The sequence below is a fragment of the Macaca nemestrina genome, chromosome 6 (assembly GCF_043159975.1).
Source record: "Macaca nemestrina isolate mMacNem1 chromosome 6, mMacNem.hap1, whole genome shotgun sequence".
Classification (NCBI taxonomy): domain Eukaryota; kingdom Metazoa; phylum Chordata; class Mammalia; order Primates; family Cercopithecidae; genus Macaca; species Macaca nemestrina.
The window spans coordinates 6,298,888-6,321,008 of NC_092130.1; the positions used below are offsets into that span (position 1 = coordinate 6,298,888).

General features: G+C 48.8%; 1 protein-coding gene across 1 annotated transcript in view; it reads right to left on the reverse strand.

The window, feature by feature from the left end:
- Nucleotides 1-4,843: 4,843 nt before the first annotated feature.
- NSG2 (neuronal vesicle trafficking associated 2) overlaps nucleotides 4,844-22,121 on the reverse strand; it is a 64,161-nt gene continuing 46,883 nt past the window's right edge. The window contains exons 4-5 of the mRNA XM_011740101.2: nucleotides 9,691-9,801; nucleotides 4,844-6,705 (exon numbers count right to left, since the gene is read on the reverse strand). Coding sequence (XP_011738403.1) covers nucleotides 6,514-6,705; nucleotides 9,691-9,801 — 303 coding nt within the window. The 3' untranslated portion in view covers nucleotides 4,844-6,513. The remainder of the gene's footprint in view (nucleotides 6,706-9,690; nucleotides 9,802-22,121) is intronic.

Consider the following 22,121-nt stretch of genomic DNA (forward strand, 5'->3'; position numbering starts at 1 on the left):
TGGAGTATCTTGTGGTGCCAGAAAATTAGGAACTATTAAAAACAAAAAAAAAGGGATGTGTCAAAAAGACACATGAGCTAAGCTGAAAGAGCCCTCAATGACAAAATTAGAAACAATTTGAGCAACAAAATAAAAATCGTATTGGATTTTAATCCAAAGAATAAAGAAATATTTATGAGTCTACACTAATATAAATAAATGATTGAATAAATAAATGATTGAATAAATAAATGTGGAGATGGGACAACTCTTCCTTAGAGGGGAATCCCAGTCAATAAATGTACAAGAAATGGGAGAGATAGAAAAGTACCATTAGAACACTGTAACAGTAGCTGCTGCAGGTAAGACCCATTGATAAACACTAGCATTCATGTGTGAAAGAAGAAACAGAATATTTTGCATCGTCCTCAAAGGAACTTCCCTCAAATTTTTACTAATTACAAAGAAAAAAATGTAACTTGTAATAGAGAAACCAGGCAAATACCACCTAAACCAAGGGATCATGGTTAACTTTGCCAGTAATAAGACATATCAATATCTTGTACTCGTGATATGATGCTCTAAGAAGGGCACCTCTGTGCAATTCTTCCTCCAAAATCCATATCTTCAGTGTGATCATGGAAAAACGTCAGACAAAATTGAGAGAGAGGCTACAAAGTACCTGATCAGCACATCCAAAGTGTTGAGGTTGTGAGAGACTAGGTAAGGCAGGAATTGTCACAAATCTGAAAGGACTGAGGAGACAACTAAATGCAATCCAGGGGCTTGGATCAGATCCTGAAACAGAGAAAGGATTTTAGTGGAAAGACTGGTGAGATTTGAATAAAGTCTGTAGTCTTGTTTTTTTCTTTTCTTTTATTATTTATTTATGTATTGCTTATTTTGAGTTCATGTAAATAATTTAATCAAAATGGTTTTGGAAAATGTGACAGAGACCTCAAAGCAACACTTTATTTGTAATCTTCAAAAATGATGTATTTGTGCCCATCAATGATAGACTGGGTACAGAAAATGTGACATATATATACCAAGGAATACTATGCAGCCATAAAAAGGAATGAGATCATGTCTTTGCAGGGACATGGATGGAACTGGAAGCCATCATTCTCAGCAAACTAACACAGGAACAGAAAACCAAACATGGCATGTTCCTGCTTATAAGCAGGAGCTGCACAAAGAGAACCACATGGACACAGGGAGGGGAACAATACACACTGGGGCCTGTCAGGGAATGGGGTCAGGGGAGGGAGAGCATCAGGATAAATAGCTAATGTGTGCTGGACTTAATACCTAAGTGATGGGTCGACAGGTACAGCAAATCACCACGACACGTTTACCTATGTAACAAACCAGGACATCCTGTACCTGGATCCCGGAACTTTTCAATGAATTTTTTTTTAAGATGATGTATTTGTGTGACTAAATGCAGCAACTGAAAACTGTGAGTTGACATGAAGAAAATGGGGCAGCCTGTGGCTTTGTGTTGGGGCCCATGTGGTAGATGACATGAGGCTGCCCTGGGAGGAAAGGGACAGGGCCTGGGAGCTTCCTGAAGGTGGGCAGGAGGTAATCCATTTCTCTGTTGTAGTCATTTCAAGGCCGGTACCTTATTTTAACCCACAACAACCCTATTGGTGGAGGGCGGGGGAGTGGTGGTATTTACAAGTAATTCCAATTTACAGGTAAGGAAACTGAGGCAGAGAGATTGATCCACAGTAGCTACAATTTGTCGAGTTCCTGCTCTAGGTAAATCTTTAAACACTACGTCATGGAGTTCTCACAAAACGAGGTAGGAACAATTCTTATTCCCATTTTAAAGATGAGGAACTGCAGCGTGAAGAGAGGAAGGGAACTAGCAGAGGCAGGTGCAGGAGTCGCACTGGATCCCAGGGTCGCCTACTCTCCTCCAGGGTCCGACCTCTCCTTGTGCCACCGGCCACACCCCCAACACCTGGGCCCAAACCCAGCAAGGCTCTCACCAAGGGCCTGGAATTGAAAAATAAATTACGTAAGCTCAGTCCACAGCCTCTAGACAACATTCCCTCGGAAGGAGAGAGTGAGGCAGAGACAGAAAAAGAGAAAGAGAGGAGATAGTGAGGAGAGAGAGGACTGGGGAGTGTCCAGAGAGAGAGGCGCAACCATCTTTGGGGGCAACTTTGACTAAGTGAACTCTAGATCTGTGTTTCCAGAAACAGGTCATTTCTGACAAAAGGACAGACTCAGATAAACAGCCTGCTCTGCTAGACTGAGTGAGCTATGGGAAACGGCGTTGCTGTTGCCATGGAAACCAGTCCTTTTCTCTCCACTGTTCAGCAGTGCTATTTTTTAAAGAGATGGTATTGTGTGCTGCTTGGAAAAATTATTAGGGATCAATTTCTTCTTCTTCCACATGACTCCCCATTTGGATTAGAGCACATTGCAGGAGTTGAGGGAAGATAAATTGACCAACAGCAGTTCTGACAGGTGGCCTTTCAATTTTCCAGAAAAAACATGTATCTCCCTAAATACCTTCTGATCCGATCGACTGCTGGGATGACTCCGGGCGCCATCACTGCTTCTCCCCAGTATGTAGCTATGGGCTGCTCTTTCATCTGGCCCCTCCTCTCCCCCAGCCTGGACTGTGAGCCTGGAGCACGGACTTGAATCTTTGCCTCTGGCACTGGCTTGGGGGAGGCACCCCAGCAGCCTTATGAGCAGAAGCCCTGGGCTTTCCCTCCTGAATTCTCCTGTCTCTCCTCCACCCTCTCAAATTCTTCCTGTCATAGTGCAACCCGTCCTTCAAGACCCAGTTCCAAGGCCAGGTTCTCCCAGAACCCAGGCTGACACCCACACAGACATGCCCTCCTGCCTCAGAATTTCTTGCCACATGCAGGCCCAGCCCAGTCACCTTCTCTGCACAACCTTCATCCTGTCTTATCTGGGGGACTATCTGGGGAGGTTCCAATGTTGGTGAATAGATTAAAAAGCATGCAAAATACACAAACAGAGCTTGATCTACAAACCAAGGTGCCGTTTTTAGGATCATTGCCTGGTTCCCCGGACCAGCAGGGCTCTGTAACACCCCATCCTGCAAAATTCAGAGATGTCCCTAACCAAACCCATTTGGGTTAAACTCTTCTAACTGATGCCACACTCTTGGATACATTCATGGGAAGAGTTAGGCATCGTCGTCTATTCCGATAGAGGATAGCACTATATTCCGATAAGGATAGCACTTGGCCCCAGAGTCACTCCTAAAACAGAAATATCTGCATCCATCTCCTGGCCCTCTCTTTCTCCCTCGTTTCTACTCATTCACCCATAGCCTGTTCATTCCAGAGAAGTGACAGCTTTCTTACTTTTTGAGGCACTGGAGTGGCAAATCCACTTATGACAGAGTGTTTGTACATGTGTTCATTAAGCCTTTCACTGATTCCGTGTAATTGAAAGAAATGTTGGGTGTTTCTGTGCTGGCTATGTGGCTCAGCCAGGCTTTGTGGGTGGGATGCCAGCGCCGATCCCTGCACTCTCCCACTCGCCATCTCCCAAAGCCGGGCTGGAAACCAGAGGCTGTATGGGAGTGGGCAGGGTTGTCTGAGGCCCTGTGCTCCGCAGCCCGTGCAGCCCCAGCCGGGAGGTGCTGTGTCGTCTCCCTTCTCTCTCCCAACCACCGTGCATGTTCAGCCCCAACCCCTAGCACAGCAAGCTGCTTGGAGCCTCAGCTTCCAACTCTGCCCAAAGTCAATCCTGGTCTCTTCCTCAGATGGCCTGCCATCCACATTAGAGGAGATGTGTGAGCAAAAACTGTAACCTATAAAGCAAGATGCAAAGATGCATGGTCACTGCAGCATGGCACAGTGCTTAAGACCCCGGCACCAAAAAGGTGTGGGCTTCAATCACAGCTCTGCTGCTCACTGACTGCGTGACCTCGAGCAAGCTGCTTCGCCGCTCAGTTCCTCCAGTTCTTCGTCCCCAAACCGGGATGATGATGACGAAGCGGATGGCAGTGGTGTTGAAGGTGGGAGCACCTACTTCACAGAACTGGTAGGAGGGTTGTAGGAACTAAGACACATAAGGCATTTAGTACTCGGCATGGAGCACAGGGCATTTCGGTGTTGGCTTTTCTTCACAGTCACCATTAATACCGAGTTCCGGCTGAGAATCAGCTCATTCACTCTTAGAGCTGCAACTTCACTTTCTGGAAAAGCACTACACAGTGTTGCTCAGGGTCTAACGTGGAACAGAAGTAGTGTGGGGGTGCAAAGCAGTCCCGCAAGCCCAGGTTTGGACCCCCACTGCTCTGCGACAGCCCTCGTACAGTCTCTTTTTCCCCTCTGAGCCTCCATGTCTTCATCTGTCTAATGGGGTCAATGTCCCCTACCTGCCAAGGTCACGCTAAGCCCGAAATGAGCAATTTAAAAAGGGATCCTCCACATCTTCCTCCTCAGTTGTGGCTAACCACCAGTTGCATTAAGTCAAGGGCATCACTACACCTTTAGTTTCATATCTGACTCCATCGCCAGACTTCAGGGCAGTGATTTTGTGTCATCCGTTGCTGTATTCCCATTCCCCATGCCCAGCACAGCCTGGCCCTAGAAGCTGCCCAGTAGGCATCCACTGCATGAAGGACATTGAGCTGGCAGATAAGCAGCCGGGTACACCTCTCGGTCCTTCCTTAGGACCACACCACCATCTTAGGCCCCAGTGACCTGAGGATGGACATTGCCCTACAGTCCAATTCTAGCCCCAGCCCAATAGGACACTGTAGGGCTCACCCTGCCCTCTGGGACCCCCACCCCCAGCATCTTCCCCATCAGGCTCACTGAGCAGTAGATAAAAGAACGTTGCAAAGGAAGGTCAAGACTCTCAGACACATCTATCTTTATTTGTTTCCTGTCAGAAAATTTCAAGAATTACACCAAAAAATACTTCAGCCTCTGCTGCCTACTGACAAAAATACACCACAAAATTATAAAGCGTTCAGCGGTTTTGCTAGGGACAATTTGTTATTCCGCTTTGGATGACAAATGAATTTACAGGTCACTCAGGGTGATGGGAGGTTGGGGGAGAAGGGAGGAAAAATCAGATGAGAGCGTTTGGCAGGATAGTTTGAGCTATGCTAGTCCTAGTACCCAGCTGTTGCATATGATGATTTCAGCAACACAGCAAGCCACAAAAAAATACCCTTTACATGACCTGTCGGAGACTCGTGAGGAAGCGGTACCACATCTCAAATAACCAACTCTCCCAGCCGGTTCTGGCCCTGTGGGTCCTGGAGCTGACACCCTGCAGAACTGGCCTCCCTGAAACGTTTATGAGAGGCAGGGGAATGCCTGATACGGTTCCAGGGAACTGGGAGGCCTGGTCAAGGCTGGAGGCTGCCTCCTTGTCAGGAGCTTCTAGAACTCAGTTGGGGAGTTTGGACAAATGTCCCCTTTTAACACAACGAAGTGGGCAAAAGACAGTCCCATTTTTCAGCTTCCTTTAGAAATGATTTGGCATTGTGGCGGCCCTGATCTTCAGATCTCTTCCTGGCTGTCACCTAAGGCTCCTGGTTGGAATCCTATTGTTGTTGCTATTTTTAGCAGCACTTTGGGAAACAACAAACAAACAAGAACTGAAAAGTCGGTGCCTGTGCTTATCGCTGGTGGCCTAGTGTCACATGCCTGTCCCGTGCCTTCCTTCTTGCAGCCGCACCTTCCTTCCCTCCCTCTCTCCCCGCTGCTGTCTCATCAACATGGGCAGTATCCAGGTGTGGATCTAGAAAATGCAAGCAAAAGACAAACTCTGCCCACTCCTCAGCATTTGCTGATGCAGAACCCACCGCCGCAGGGTGAACATTCAGAGCCCAGGTCATGTGGGTCTGCCCAGGTCCTAGTATGGAGGCCAGAAAGTTTGTGCTCATCTTGCAAAATGCACCAGAGGACAGTACATTTCACTATGGGTTATGTGCATTCTGGGCTTAGTAATGCCAAAATCAGTTCTTCTCTCCAGCTTGGCCATTCCTCATTTCCTGCGTTCCTACCCTGCACACAGGCTAACCGAATAGTCCCAGTCTGTGTCACTCACATATTCTGCACCCCTGAACCCCCCACTGAAGCTACGTTTTCTTATCTAAGAAGAGTCTGTGCTCTTCACTGCCCTTCAACGTCTTCCGATGGAGCCAGATTAATGCTTTTTGTTCATGTTCTTTGTTTCTTTCCTTTTCTGCTGTTACATTTTCCTAACAAAGAATAAGCAGTGGCTTTAAAAATATCTTACATGGGAACAATCAACACGAAACATGCCTTTGTACATGAGCCTGACTCGGGGACGAATCAACAATACCAAGGAACGAAAAGAAATATCGGTTCAGACAACTCCAGCACACACCATGTTTTCGGTGCGCTCCTCCCCCCACCCTGCCCCGCCCCGCCCCGCCCCCGCCCCGCCCCCATATCCCAGGAGTACAGTGTTGTCTTGTAACTGGAGCTTGGCTTAGCCAATGGGGGTCCGCCTCTCCACCCCGCCCCCCATTCTGGCTGGGGCAGGCCTCTAGTGGCCCTGGGTCTTGGGCGGCTTGGGCTCATGGATGACAGCGGCTGCCGACAGCCACGGCCCGATGGCCCGGGCAGTGCTCTGCTTGGCCACACTGTAGTGGCTGATGACTGTGTAGAAGCGGCTTCTGGAATTGGGGTCCTGGGAGGAGTAGTACGCATCCAGGGAGGCTGGGATACAGCGTTTGTGCTGAGGAAGAAGAGACAGAGTCAGGGGTCATTCGGCAAACTGCTTCCAGCCTGCCTAGCAACACAGCCACCCTGACTAGGGCGCAGCTGCACTGGGCTGTGGCCAGAGGGCAGGTGACAGCTCCCGACCTGGCCTGGCATGCAGCAGCCTTCCCAACACCAGCGCCAGCACAAACACCAAAGCTCCACTTAGAAGAAGCCAGACCACCCGAACCTGATACTGACACTGATTCAAGGCCAGCCTTCTCTGCGCACTGACTGTCCGGCTCTAGTGGATGCTCCAGGAAACCCCACAGACTCCCTCTAGCTGGCTGATTCACCTATCCTCTGGTTGCCTCTCTGGGCTGTTGTTCATGGCCAATGACTATTTATTTCCTCCATTTTACACTTGCATCTCCTTTCTCTTATATCAAAAGTCTTGCCGGGTGCGGTGGCTCACGCCTGTAATTCCAGCACTTTGGGAGGCCGAGGTGGGCACATCACGAGGTCAGGAGTTCAAGACCAGCCTGACCAACAGAGTGAAACTCCACCACTACTAAAAATACAAAAATTAGCTGGGCATGGTGGCGCATGCCTACAATCCCAGCTACTCAGGAGGCTGAGGCAGGAGAATCACTTGAACCCAGGAGGCAGAGGTTGCAGTGAGCTGAGATGGTGCCACTGCACTCTAGCCTGGGTGACAAAGTGAAATTCCATCTCAAAGAAAATAAAAATTAAAATTAAAATTAAAAAAAGTCTTGGTTCCTAACAACATTCATGTAATGATGTATTTGCATTATCCTACAATAAATATAGAACAGTCACAAAACAGCACTAATATTACTACTATGAGGTAATGAACCTGGGGACTACTGGACAAACTTGGAGGTTTCCCTGCAGCTCCACGTGTCCTTAGAATACACTCCACCAAGGGTGGGAGGTGAACATGCTGTCATCTACAACCGGTTGAAATATTTATTTTCTTTGCACGTTTACGTCCTTAACTTGATATAGAGCTAGGTTCTTTAAACAACGAACCTCTTGCTTTTTCTCATTTATTTATTTTTAAATATGTCAAACATTTACATATTTCAAGGACAAATATTTAAGAAGATAGATCCGAAGAAGCCTTGCGTCCATCCCTTCCTCCTGATGAACCATTTTTATTAATTTTTAAAATTTATCCTTCCTGAATTTCTTTCCAAAACAATAAGCAAGTAGCGCTCACCTCCCCTTTGCCCACACACAGGCAGGACCTTCCTTCCATCATTCATCCTTACTGTCTTAAAGAGCCTTCTCTGTCCATGTATGTAGGCCTTCCTTCCTTATTTTCCCAGTTGTAGTGACGTTTGCTGTGTGGATGTGTCACATTTTATTCAACTGTCCCCTACTATTCCCATTGTTTTGAGTCTTCCCGAACCTCAGCTTCTTTTTTTTTGAGACAGAGTCTTGCTCTGTCCCCCAGGCTGGAGTGCAATGGCATGACCTCAACTTACCGCAACCTCTACCTCCCGGGTTAAAGCGATTCTCCCACCTCAGCCTCCCAAGTAGCTGGGATTACAGGCATGTGCCACCACGCCTGGCTAATTGTGTATTTTTAGTAGAGATGGGGTTTCTCCATGTTGGTCAGGATGCTCTCAGAACCTCAGTTTCTGACCACTTGGAGTGTAGTCTAGGAAGCCAGATCTGAACCCCCTCCATGGAAGTTTAGGAGGTCAGATTACACCCCTGGTGGAGTGTATTCTAAGGACACGTGGAGCTGCAGGGAAACCTCCAAGTTCATTCAGGAGTCTCCCGGTTCATTACCTCTTAGTAGTAATATTGGTGCTATTTTGTGACTGTTCTATATATATTGTAGGATAAGGCAAATACATCATTACATGAACGTTGTTAGGAGCCAAGACTTTTGATATAAGAGAAAAGAGATGTAAGTATATAATGGAGGAAATAAACAGTCATTGGCTGTGAGCAATGGCCCAGAGAGGCAACTGTCTTAGGTGATAGGTGAGTCAACCAGCTAGAGGCGGTCAGATTGGAGTGTAATCCAGGCAGTGCAGAACCGAAGGACACACATTTTCAGGCTGGCACACTTCCTATTTGATCTCCCCACATCAAAACATAATTACTGTGATGTCTTGGAAAACCCTCTTAACTAAACACTCTCTACGTTTAATTCCTCATGTGTGAAATGGGAGTCAAAGAAACCGTATTTCTCAGAATGGTTGTACAGCCCAATTGAGATGATGTTTAAGGAAACATCCAGCAAAGGTTCTGATGTATTAGAGATACTCAGCAAATGGTAATTATAAATATTAATAGCATCAGCTGTGTTCGCTCTGAAACAGACTCTGTCTTTACTGCAACTAACATTTGTTGAGAGCGCATTATCTAATAGGCCCTTTGTTAACTGATTTTACTTAAATTCTCTCCTTAAGGTCTCCCAAAAATCCTGGGAGCAGGCATTATCAGCCCTCATTTTTCAGGGGAGAAAATGAGGTTCAGAGGGGCAAGGAGACTCCCGGAGGTCATGCAGCAGGTTCCGTTCTCTCAAAGGAGTTTAATCAGAGTGTGGGTCAAGGGGAGACTTGGAGACAGAGCTTCAAAGAACCTCAGAGGCACCAGCCCTGCCTTCACGCCTCTGGAGGGCCACTGCAAGGGTGAGCAAACAGCCATTGAGCCAAGAAGGCCCACACCAAGCCGAGCTTTTCCAAAATGGAACAGTCCATGTCAAGAGGTAGTAAGCTGCTTCCCTCATTGCTGATGTGCCGTAGAAGCTGGACCATCTCCTGACCCTGGAGAGCACCCTCTTGGGGGAGGAACTCTACTGCCTACTGGAGACTGAGTCCCTCAGGAAAACTTGGAAACTCCTTGCCAAACATATATTCCATTTTAAACAGTCAGTAGGGAGGTTGTCATACTCAGAATTTGGACACCGGTGAAGAGAAGACATTGATTAACTCTCTTACTGAACTTGAAAGTGACCTGGGGCTACCCAACCACCTCTTACCTTATAGACGAATCCCTCTGGGCAGCTGTGGTCATAGGTGAAGGCTTTGTAAACCACCAGGAACACGATGCACGCAAGGAAAGCTAGGGCCAGGCTGACAAGGATGGTGACCTGGAGGAACACAAAATTGAGAGTCATCCAGCCTCAGTCTGCCCACCTTCAGTATCTGCATGCAGCCTTCAGAGCCTAGGACTGGCAGGCAGCATGGTGTGCTAGAAAGGGGGACAGGTCCAAGGAACTCGCTCTGTCTTGGCTTTGTTAGTAACTTGCAGTCTTAGGCAAATCACCTGTGCTCTTTGGGCCTGTTTACCCCTTCTTCAGGATAATCTCTGAAGCTCCGGTTTTGTTTTGTTTTGCTTTGTTTTGTTTGTTTGTTTGTTTGTTGTTGTGAGATGGAGTCTCACTCTGTCACCCAGGCTGGAGAGCTGGAGTGCAATGGCGCCATCTCAGCTCACTGCAACCTTCGCCTCCCGGGTTCAAGCGCTTCTCTCTGCCTCAGGCTTCCAAGTAACTGGGATAACAGGCACCCACCAACACACCCGGCTAATTTTTATATTTTTTAGTAGAGACAGGGTTTCACCATGTTGGCCAGGCTGGTCTTGAACTCCTGATCTCAGGTGATCCGCCTGCCTCGGCCTCCCAAAGTGTGGGATTACAGGCATGAACCACTGTGCCCAACCGCTCCTTTCTGATTTAACATGTGATTTCCCCCTCATTTTACTTTTCCTGATAACTATGTGGGACATAGGGGGGTTGATCAACAAGCCATCACTTTCGGTGCTTCCTGCTTTCCATCCCTACCCCATGCCACCACTGGTGCATTCCAACCTTGGACATCAACTGCTTCTTTCACCTTTACTTGGACATCTAACACACTTTTAACACATTCCCAAACCAAATTCCCGCTCTCTTCCCAACCCAAACCTGCTCCACCTGCATTCTTCTTCATCTCAGAATATGTCAATTTCACATTTGCAGCCACTCAGGCCAAATATCCTGAAGTCATCCTTGACTCCCTTTTTCTCACACACCACATCCAATCTACCAGAAGAAACTATCATTTCTGCCTTCAAAGACACCCATAACCTGACCACTTCTTACCACCTCAATCACGTCCAACCGGGTGGAAGCGATCATCATCTCATCTGCGGCATCTAACAGCCTTCTAACTAGCGATGACTTCCCTGTCCTCGAGGGTGCATTCAGCACACAGCAACCAGAGAGAGCCTTAAAAAATCTAAAACAAAGCAGGGGCCAGGTACAGTGGCTCACAACTGTAATCTCAGCACTTTGGGAGGCCGAGGTGGGAAGATCACTTGAGGTCAGGAGTTCGTGACCAGCTTGCCCAACACGGCGAAACCCCATCTCTACTAAAAATACAAAAAAAAAAAAAAAAAAAAAAGCCAGGGGTGATAGCAGGCACCTGTGATCCCAGCTACTGGGGAGGCTGAGGCCGGAGAATTGCTTGAACCTGGAAGGTGGAGGCTGTAGTGAGCTGAGATGGCGCCACTGCACTCCAGCCTGGGCGACAGAGTGAGACTCCATCTAAATAAATAAATAAATAAAAGCATGGCCCTTTTCTGCTCGAAAGCATGCAGTGGTCTCCAGCTCATTCAGAGCATAAACCCAGTCCCTACCCACTATCTGAAAGCAACCTTTAAAAAAATAATACAACACCAAACTAAGTGGGGGCACCATCAGGATTCATCTGAAACCAGTCACTGGTTAACGCCAGAGGCACCTCTAGGCTTGCACTGACCCCATCCCACCACCTGTGTACACGGGGGCAGGGATGCGCCCACAACGCTGCAGCATCTAATATTACAAGCAGAATGTGTGTGTGTGTTATTTTTTAAAGCCAGTGTCCCTTTCAGTCAGTTGGCCCAGAAATATGGCAGGATTCTTCTCACGGAAGAAAGGTTCTTTTTGATTCAGGAAAAGAATAAAAATAACTTTGGGAGTGTCCATGCCATGTCTTTTCCACCCCAGGGCATGTTTATAAGGAAAGAAGGAGACAGGAGTCTACCTTGCTCCAAAAATATGAAGTTGTTTGTTGGCAGTTTTAAATACTGGACAGGAGGAATTTGAAAAGGAAAAGAGGAAGATGGATGTGAGGAGGATTCTGTCCAAATCTCATGGGCAGACACCGTCCATGAGCAATTCCTAATGAGTGTGTGTATGAAGTTTTAGGAGAGTACCGTTTTTAAGCTACGGTTGACACAATGTACTGTCCATTCTCTCCATTACCCCAAGCCAGCAGTTGAAGGCCGTTGCATGCTTATCAGCCTCCTGCCTTGGATTGCAGTGATAACAGTATAGGGCGAGATGGTGCAGAGATCAGTCCAGTTATCACACAGGCAAGAGGTGGAGCTGAGATGGAGAAATTAAGAGAAGTTGGACTTAAAGCAAGAGATACCCTGAAGACACACACGCACCCTAGGAACCTCCTATTTGAATAGTACAGGAAAGGGGGCCACCCAAAACCACGACCCACAAACGCTGAGGACCCAGGAACACATGATCAAGTCTACATGGAGTAGAGCTATAAAAAAATTTTAAATGCCCATTTTCCCAATAGCCAAAAGGTAGAAACAGCCCAAATTTCCATCCACTGATGAATGAATAAACAAATTGTGGTCTATCCATGCAGCGGAATGTTATTCAGCCATGAAAGGGAAGGAAGGACCAGCTGCAGATGCAGACGGCCCTTCCAAACGTGATGCTGAGCCAAAGAACCCAGATGCCAATGGCCACATGTCATGTGATTCCATCTGATGAGCTACCCAGAACGGGGAAATGCACAGAAGCAGGTGCAGACTGGAGCCTGCTAGGACTAGGGGGTCTGGGGGGATGGGGAATGACTGATAAGGGGTATAGGGTTTCCTTTTGGGGTAATGAAAACGTTTTGAAACTAGACAGAGGTGATGGTTGCACAACATTATGAATGCACTAAATGCCACTGCACTGCTCACTTTGAAGTCGTTACGTTTATGTTACATGAGTTTTCTCTTAGTTTTTTAAGATAAATGCCCAGAGTTTAGGCAGCAGCCTGGCACCTGCAGCTCTGCCCTGGGGACAGGGAGCCAATTTCCTAAGTGGTGACCCTTTCTGTTAAAGGGACATTAAAATCCTGCTGGCATCCCATCCCCTCAAAGAGAACACACCTGGGCCCAGCCAAGAGAGTTGCCTATAGCCGCAGGCTCATCCACGGACTACAGTGCAGCTGCAGAGCTCGTGTGTGCGCGGGAGGGAGTTCAGGCCTCAGCCCCAGCCTGCCATTGCCTCCAGCCTGACGATGCAGGGTCTGAGGGAGCTGCTGGAAAGGTTCCCATCCCAATGACCATGTGCAACCCCAAATCTTGCCTAGGCAGAGTCCCAGGCCTCTTGGGAGACTCAGGAGCCGGGCAAGACCTCCCAACACAGGTATGGACATGCCCAGCCAGGGCTGGATGCGGCCCCTGGTCAGCAGCGGGTTAGTAAAGGGGCACTAGGAGCTGGTGCAGGACCCAGCAAGCCCGCCTGTGGGACAGGTTCCCTTTACAGGGTGGGCTGCTCCACTGCTAACGCCCCCTGAGTTAAGAAATCCCAAATAGGAACTGCAGGGGCTGATTCACCAAAGCGCCACCAGGGCTAGAGAGCCCGAGCACAGAGCAGGCCTCCAGCAAATGCTTCTGGAAAAAGACAAGGGAGGGAGGGAGGTCCCTGTGAGGTAGTGGTTTCAAACCCTGCTTCACATTAGAAGCAGCTGAGGAGCTCAGAAATGCTGATGCCTAGGTTGTCACCACCCCCATGGGTTCTGATTCCATGGGTCCAGGACAAGGCTCTCCAGGTAATTACCGTGTGTAACCAGGAAGAGCAGCGCTGCTCTAGTAGGACTACCTGTGAGTGGTTCTCAAGCAGCTGCACATGTTAGAATCCCCTGGGATTCAAACGTTTCAAATGATCCTGGTGCTCTAGCCCCACCTCAAACCAATTACGCCAGAATCTCTGGGGGTGCAGTCCAGGCCTCGGCATGTTTTGAGGCCCCCAGGTGGTCCCCACATGCAAGCAGTCCTGTGTGCTGACACTTGCCGGGTGTCCTCCGTGACTATCAGAGTCAAGGGCCTAATGCTGACTGGTTGCCACGGGTACAGCCCAGCCCGTGGGATTCACTTCCGCCAGTCCGCACCACATGTTCCACGACCCCAGAATTAGGCTGAATGGAGGCTGTTTTAGCTGAAGGAGAGTTTGCCTCCCTGTCCTGAATTTTCGTAACTTCTGCAACTAAAGGCCAATCATTCCCTAACAGTCTGGTGAGGTCACACAGCACGTTGTGGTGAATCAGGCACAGGCTGTCTCTTGGGGCCTCACAGTCTATAGGGGGAGGGAGAGATAGACTGATGGGCGCAGACACTTGCAACACCGAGGCGACACCATGACAGGCCATCAGCACAGGGGGCTGCTGGACCTAACCAACCTGGGGGTGGGGGCATCAGGGACGTCCTCCTGGGGGATGTGACATCACAAGTGACTTCATGGAAGAACATTAGGATCGGGGGGAAGAAGGCTCTGAGCAGAGGAAATGGCATCAGCCATGGACAGAACATGGAAAGCACATGGGCTGTTCTGGAAGCATCATAGGCCTTGGCATGACTGGCCCAAGGGTGTGAGTGATGGGGAAGCCTGGGGGCCTGGGCAGAGGGCAAAGAACAGATTACACTTGGGCTTGATCTTAAGGACAACAGAGAGCCAGTGACGGTTCTAAGCAGGGAAGTGACAGGGTCAGAATTGTTTTGGAGTAATGTCTCTGGGGCAACAGAAGGCCTGTTTGCAGGGGGATGGCTGAAGGCAAGAAGGCCAGTGGGAAGGCTGATGTAGTAGGGCGTGTCTCAGGTGCTGAGGCCAGACAGGGCAGTGAGGTGGAGTCAATGGCCTAAGATGTCGTAGGAGGTGAGCACAGCACTGCGAGACAAGAGGAGGCAGGGTCGGCTCAGGCCGGCGAGTTTCACAGGTGAGCTTTCTGGATTCTGGATGACGGAGTTGCCAATGATTGCTGGGGTGGGGCAGGAGCTGGGAAGTCCTCATTTGGTTCCAGGGCGAGATTTCCCACAGGCAGGTTTCAGTTCTGCGAGGCATCCTACTGCCCCCGGCCTCCCTTTCTGGTGGATTTGTGAAATTCAGGGGCCCCACGTGCCTGATCCCTGCAACAAAGCTCCCGCCATGCCGGGCGAGCCGAAGAGGGCTGGGGAGAGAAACTCCCACTTCCCCACAAAGCACCTCAACATGAAAGCCGGACTCCACATCAATATTTATTGACTCGGTTTGTATAACCTCCATCCTCAGAGACGTTCTAAAGCCCTTGGTTTCAGCTCTTGAATGTAACAACCTGAGCCTCGCAATAAACAGCTCGCTAGTTCTCCTGCGCTAGATTGGAGGGTTTCATTAGAGGCACAATCCTCACCACGGAACACACTCTTTCTGCACCCGTCTCCCCTCATCCACTCACTCAGCCACTCGTCATCCGCCCTCATCCACTCACTCAGCCACTCGTCGTCCGTTCAGTGCGAGTCTATTAAAGGGCCTACTGTGAGCCGGATGCTGTGCACAGTCATGGCCTCAAGGAGTTCACAGGGGGGAGAGTCAGACATTCAATGAGCAAATCACCAAAGAAATAACCACAAACCAAGCACTGAATGTGGTCTGAACAGAGCACACGAAGGTTACTCTTTGATGGGGTGGTCCTGGAAGTGAGAGGGGACTGGGCTCCAGGCAACCCCAGGCCAGAGCATTCCAGGCTGTCCAGAGATCCTACAAGGAACAGGAGCTCGAGGTTCCAGAGGGCCTGGAAGGAGCAGTCTGGTTGTGACAGAGGGGACAAGGAGGAGAGAGCACTGAGGTGAGGCTGGAAGGAAGGCAGGGGTCAGCCCTGTAGGGCTTTGGAGGCCAGTATCACCCTTGTCCTGCCCAAGACAGTAGCTCCCCACAGAGGCAGCCCTGGTGCTGTCGGGGTAACACCTCCGCTCAGCCTGCACCCCCTCAGCCACCCTCCAGTCTCATGTACCTCTCCCCACTGGCTCACACTGTCCCCTCCAGCCCCGGCACCCTGAGAGTTCCTGCAGTTGCTTCTCTGGGCCTTGGGCCAGGCCTGGAGCCCCCATGTGCCCTTCCTCAGCAAGGAGAACATCTCCTCAGCATTCAGCTCCAGCCCTGAACCCCAATCTGTCCCTGCTCTGTAGCTGGGGCCTGCTTCAGCTCCTCCTCCACAGGAGCACACTGTATCCCCATCACCCCTCACGCCTCCCAGCCACCTTCCACTGGGAAGGCCTCGGGCAGCAAGCGAGTCACACCCTTTTCTCTGCGCCCAGCACAGTGACTCATACAAAGTGGGGATCAGACACATTTCCTGACCTGCAGAGTTGAGTTGAATTAAGACCAGAGAGACAGAGAGAGAGACAGACACACAGACATACACACACAGACACACACAGAGACACACACACTGAGAGAGAAAGGTACACACAAAGATACACAGACACACACACAGAAACAGACACAGACACACAGACACACAGACACACACACACAGAGACAAACACACACAAAGAGACACAGTTACACACAGAGAGACACACAGACACACACACACACACACAGAGACAAACACAGACACACACACAGTTACACACACAGAGACACACACACAGTTACACACAGAGACACACACACAGTTACACACACAGAGACACCACACATAGTTATACACATACAGAGACACACACACTGAGAAAGACACACACACACAGACATACACCCACACACACACACAGCCTCCCCCCAGACATCCACGAGCAGCCAGCCATGCAGCCCAGCCCACACCATGCCGTGTGCAGACGGAGTGGTACACGGAAGCACCTGTCTGTCTCCTGTTGTCTTCCCTCTCCCCAACCCTGCCACCTGACACGTGCCCAACAAAAGCACCTTAACCTTGAGGAGAATCAGGGTTTGGGTTGGCACCCACGAAGACGCACCCACGATTCCTCTTCAGGCTTGTGAGATCCAAGAGAGAAGAGAGGAAGAACTCAAAATAGAGCACGGAGTTGGCGACTCCGGCAAAGATGTGCCGGGACTACAGTCACAGCGACCGCTGCCCCATGACCCTCCATCTAATCCCAGTGGCAGGAGTTGTAATCATAGTAACAGAGGCTAAGAGTTATTGGGGACACAGTGTATGCTATCATCACAATCACATGAAGTAGAATTATTGTCCCCATTTTGCTGATGGAGAAAGTGAGGCTCTGAGAGGTGAAGTGACTTGCCCAAGGTTCCCCAGTTGGTAAGAGGTAAGTCCAGAAAAGGCACCAAGGTGTCTCATGGGCACCTTGACTTCACCATGCCCATGACCAGCCTCAGCTGTGGCAGGAGGCAGCGCTGCCCACCGCGTCTGGGGCCTGACTCTGCAGCGACCCCTGCCTCCACCTCTCCCCCAGAGCCATGCCCAGTCAGACACCAGCTCTGCCAGCTTCTGCCTCTGACATAGCTTATTTATCTCCCCTGCCCCCGTATTCATCATAAGCCCCCTGGCCAGACCACCGTCACCTCTCCCCTGGGTGCAGCAGCCTCCATGCTGCTCCTTGGCCTCCAGCCTCTAGGACTAGACTCTCCAACAAGCCAACTCGGTCACATTGCCTCCCTGATGAATGAGTTGCCACACCTACAGGATGAGGGTTCATCTCCTTGGCAGAGCAGAAAAGGCCCTTCTGGATTTAACCTCCACTCCCCTTTCAGCCCCAACCCTGGCCCTCCAAGCTCCAGGCACCCCAGTGTTCCCCACCCCCATCATCTTGCAGCTGCTGGTCTCTGCCTAGAATGCCAGTTCCCACTCCCCAACCTGTCAAGTCCCTGCTCACCCTAGACGCAGCTCAACTATCTCCTCCCCAAAGTCTTCCCCAAAAGTCCTCAGGCAATGTTGAGCCTACCCTGTCTGATCACAGCTCTTCAAGACACTTCTCCTAGGGCACTGTAATTAACCTCACCTGTCTGCTGCCCCTCTCGGGACACAGTCTGGGGTAATACTTCCCACTTCCATTTACTAGGCACCGATTGTGCCACGCACTGTTCTTGGCACTGTACATGGATTTGCTCTTGCAAACCTTATGACAGCCCTATGAAGTAGGTGCTATTGTATCTTCATTTTTCAGATGACAAGACTAAGGCACAGAGAGGTTGCATAATTTTCTCAAGGTCACACAGCTCATAAGTAATCCAGCCAGGCATCTAATTCTATGTAGCATGGCCTGGGCTCTTAGCCTATGCCATGCTCCTCATAGAGCTTGGGCTGAGATATTTTATTCACTAATTATTAACTGGGCACCAACAGTGTGTCAGAGATAATTGCACACATTGGGCATACAAAGAGGACAGGGCAGTCCCTGCTTGCATAAAGTCTACCTTTAATCTTTCGAGTGAGTTTCCTTTTCTGCCAAAGGAGAATCATAACAACATCAGACTCTCAGAGTACTGAGGGTTACATGGGATAATGCATGCGGGACCTGACAGAGGGTTGAGTGGTGGCCCCCGAAATATATGCCCACGTCCGAATCTCCAGAACCTGTCAACGTGATCTTATTTGGAAAAGGGGTCTTTGCAGATGTAATTAAGTTAAGAATCTTGAGATGAAATCATCCTGGATTATGCAGGTAGGCCCTGAATTCGAGCAGTGCCCTTATTAGAGACATGCAGAGGGAGACAGACCCACAGAGAGAAGAGAAGCCACATGAAACAGGAGGTGGGATTTGAGTGACGCATCCACAAGCCTGAGAACACCTGCGCTCACCACAAGCCAGAAGAGGCAAGGAGAGATTCTTTCCTGGAGACTTCGGAGGAAATGTCGCCCTGCCAACACCTCAGCTGTGGACGTCTGACATCCTGAACTGTGAGAGAACAAGTTTCTGTTGCATTCAGCCACACAGTTTATGGTCATTTGTTTCGGCAGCTCCAGGAAATGAATACAGTGTCCCCCGCCCCTCCGCAGTGCCTGGTATACGTGCTACAAACGTGGGCTCCTCTGTTCCCCCATATTGTCTGCCATGCTCCTCAGCATGGACTTCAAAAGCTCCAACCACTCAGGAAGACTGCCATATGAACTGCTCTTGCATATCTTTTCAGCCACTCTCCCCTTGGTGAACTCCTAGTCATGCTTCAAAACCCAATTCGCCATATCACCTCCTCTGATAAGCCTTCCTTTGCCTATTTGTGCTCTCACTACACTTTCTGCATCCATCTACCACTTAGTACTCAGCCCACTGGATCACAATTGTTCATTGTGTGTGTCATGTGGACAGGGACCAAACCTTATTCCCAACTTCCAACTCATGACCGGGCATGGGATAGGGGAGAGGGTAATTCAGTCCCTAGCCCATACCTTATCCTCATTTTTGGTACAAAGCACTGGCTACAGTGAGTTTTCAGGACCCGTCTTAACTGTTCTATAGCTTGGCAGGGTGACTGAAGGGAAGAGAAGAATCCAGTTGGATGAAATCACTGCATACGGTCATCTGAAGTATAGTTTGTCTGATACTGGAAGAATTCTTAGTTGATCCTGAAGTGGCCTCTTTGTCTGCCTACTGTGCCCCTCAAAGATGAGAGGCTTCTCTCTGACAGCTGGGAGAGTTGGACCCTGCATTCTGGAAAATATTTAGGCAGTTCTCTGCGGTAACTATGGCCACATCGTGACAGGGGTCAATCTCACTTCTGCTTCTGATGAGCTGTGTGACCTTGGGTAAGATGCTTCATCTCGCTGAGCCCCTTTTTCTTCATCTGTTAAATGGGAACCAAAAAAATCAATCCCACCCCATAGGATTGCTGTGAAGATTAAATGAGATGTGCCTATAAATTGCCTGGCATTATTGGCCCAGCCTATGGGCTTACTTGATAATAACAGTCAATCACGTATTGGCTATTCACTAATGAGCAAGGCATTTGGCAAGTGATTTTTATGTATGATCTCCTTTAAACCTCATGATAGCCCTGGAAGCTGAATTATTACCTGCATTTTACAGCTGTAGAAACTGAAGCACAGGGAAGTTTAGTAACTTGTCTGAGGTAACATGGTTACTGAAGGAGGACAGCCTGCTTAGAACTCTGGAGTACCTCATTCTAAAGCCCTCAACCCTAACCATACCTTAACTGGCATTGTGATACATATTTTCCTGTCCTGCAGCTACATTTGCTTATAATAGTGCAATGAAGCAGGAAACCATGCACAATGCGTACTGTAAACTTATTCTAGGAAGATATGTCACCACCCAGGTAGAAACCTCAGGAATTAGGAAGACAGTGGAGAAAACCAGAAACCCTTCCACTGTCAAGCCAGGATGCTGATCTAGGACCCTCATCATGTCAGGAAACATGAACTTCATTAACACTCAGGTACTGCCACATCTTGGCATCACAGTGCACAATAAACCAGTCTTTTTTATGAAGAATGCAAACCCTGGAAACCTCAAAGTAACAGAACCACTCACATCAGGGAAATTAAACTTTGTGGGGAAATAAAAACAGAGCGGCCAAACAGACATTTGCCTTCTGTATGTGGCAGCTGGAACCTCCAGAGACAGAATTGTTCCTGGCTGAGCCCCAAAGATCCTGACAATGGGGCTTGAGCAGAAAGTTCAAAGGGGTTGCAACCTCAGTAAATTCTGCCCAGATGACACCTGGGTTTTCCTAGCCCTTCCCCTAGTACCAGGTAGTGAATGAAGCAAAGCCTTCAAAGCCAGAAGGTCTAGACTGAAAGCCCAGCTCGCCACCTGCTCACCAGTGAACCTGGGAAAGTTGCTTACCCTTTGGAATCCTAGGCTTACTTCCCTGAAAGGTAGGTGACACTGATGGCTGCCTCACAATAGCTGTTGGATGGCAGGGTGTGGTAGTGCATAAAAGCCCTCAGGATAGGCCTAGCCTATCCTAATAGATGCTCAGCCTTTCCCGGGAATGCCTTTAGTTAGTTAGCATACGCGGAACGCACACATGCATTACAATACTTCATGCCGTTGCAACTCCATGGAGTAGCTGCTATCAATGCGCCCACGGTACAATGTTGTATCAGACATAGATGGAAAGACTTTACACATGTGAGGGGCAGGGTGAGGATTAGAACTCAGACCTGTCTTACTCAGAAGCCCAGCTGGCTAACCGTATGTTAGACTGCCTATAAACCTACAATGACCTTACCGTTCATTTTATTAAAAATATATTTTTAATAAATGCACCATTATTATAAGAACAATATTGAAAATCCAAAAGGAAAAACACCTATCGTAATCCTGCCATCAATCCCCCACATGCTTTTACAGGCTTGCTTCCTGTTCCCATCGACATGGATCCCAGCTTAAATCTTGATTCCTTCTGTTCTGCTCCATTTTACACACTGTGGCCCCTCCAACTTTGTATAATCACATACAGCATCGTCACGTGCCGAGTCTGGGCCACCTCAGAATCAAGACAGGCCTTGACCTCACCACCTATACGATGGCTCTAAATCAGTACGCTAATGTACAAAAAACTGTGATGAGGTATAATCAAGATGACTAATGCAAAAGGAAAGAGTGCCACGTAAATGCTAAAGTGACAAATTAATGCTTCTTGTTGTCATTGTTGTTATTTTTATAATTATGCATCATTTATGAATTTGGTTTGGCTATCTCCTCAGCACGAAGCCATTGGGTATTACCCTGTGTTGCCTGGGTATTACACTGTATTACATCTGTGATCTGTCCTCCCCAACCGACAGCCCCTCAAGGGCAGGGCCATACCCTCTGTGTTTGAGCTTCCCCAGGGCCCGAGGGCCTCACCCTTTAAGGGTTTTGCTGATGATTCATATTAACGGGGCAGAAAAGCACCTTTGACATGGATCATTTCCTCTCTAACCCTTCCTGTCTCCCTGATCCTAACCATTCTCCCTGTAGGCCACCAAAGCTATCTTCTTCAACTACTCTTCTGAACACTGCATGCTGGGGCTGAAAGCCCTCCCCTGACTTCCCATCTCCTGGCACAGCAGGTCTATGACTTGACTAAGCATCAGAACCATCTAAGGAGACTGGTAAGATGCAGACTCCTGAGTACACATAGACTCTGACCTCCTTGTTTTGCCATAATACCTAGAAATCAGCATTTTCCACATAAATACAGGAGGTTTGAATGCAAGTAGCCTGGAGATTGTCATTGGAGTAAGACAATGTTCAAAATCCTTTGTCTGGCTTCTGAATACAGGAGGGCAAAAAACTCACATCCTTAAATTGTCAGCTACTCAGCGCTTGACAAGTATCATCTCACTAAGTCCTACACAGGATTCCATAAAGTAAGGACTGTTGATATTCCTGGTTTTCAGATGGCAAAACTGACTGGAGATGTTGGGTAAATTGTGGATTAAATAATGGATTATCCAGCCCATTAGTAGT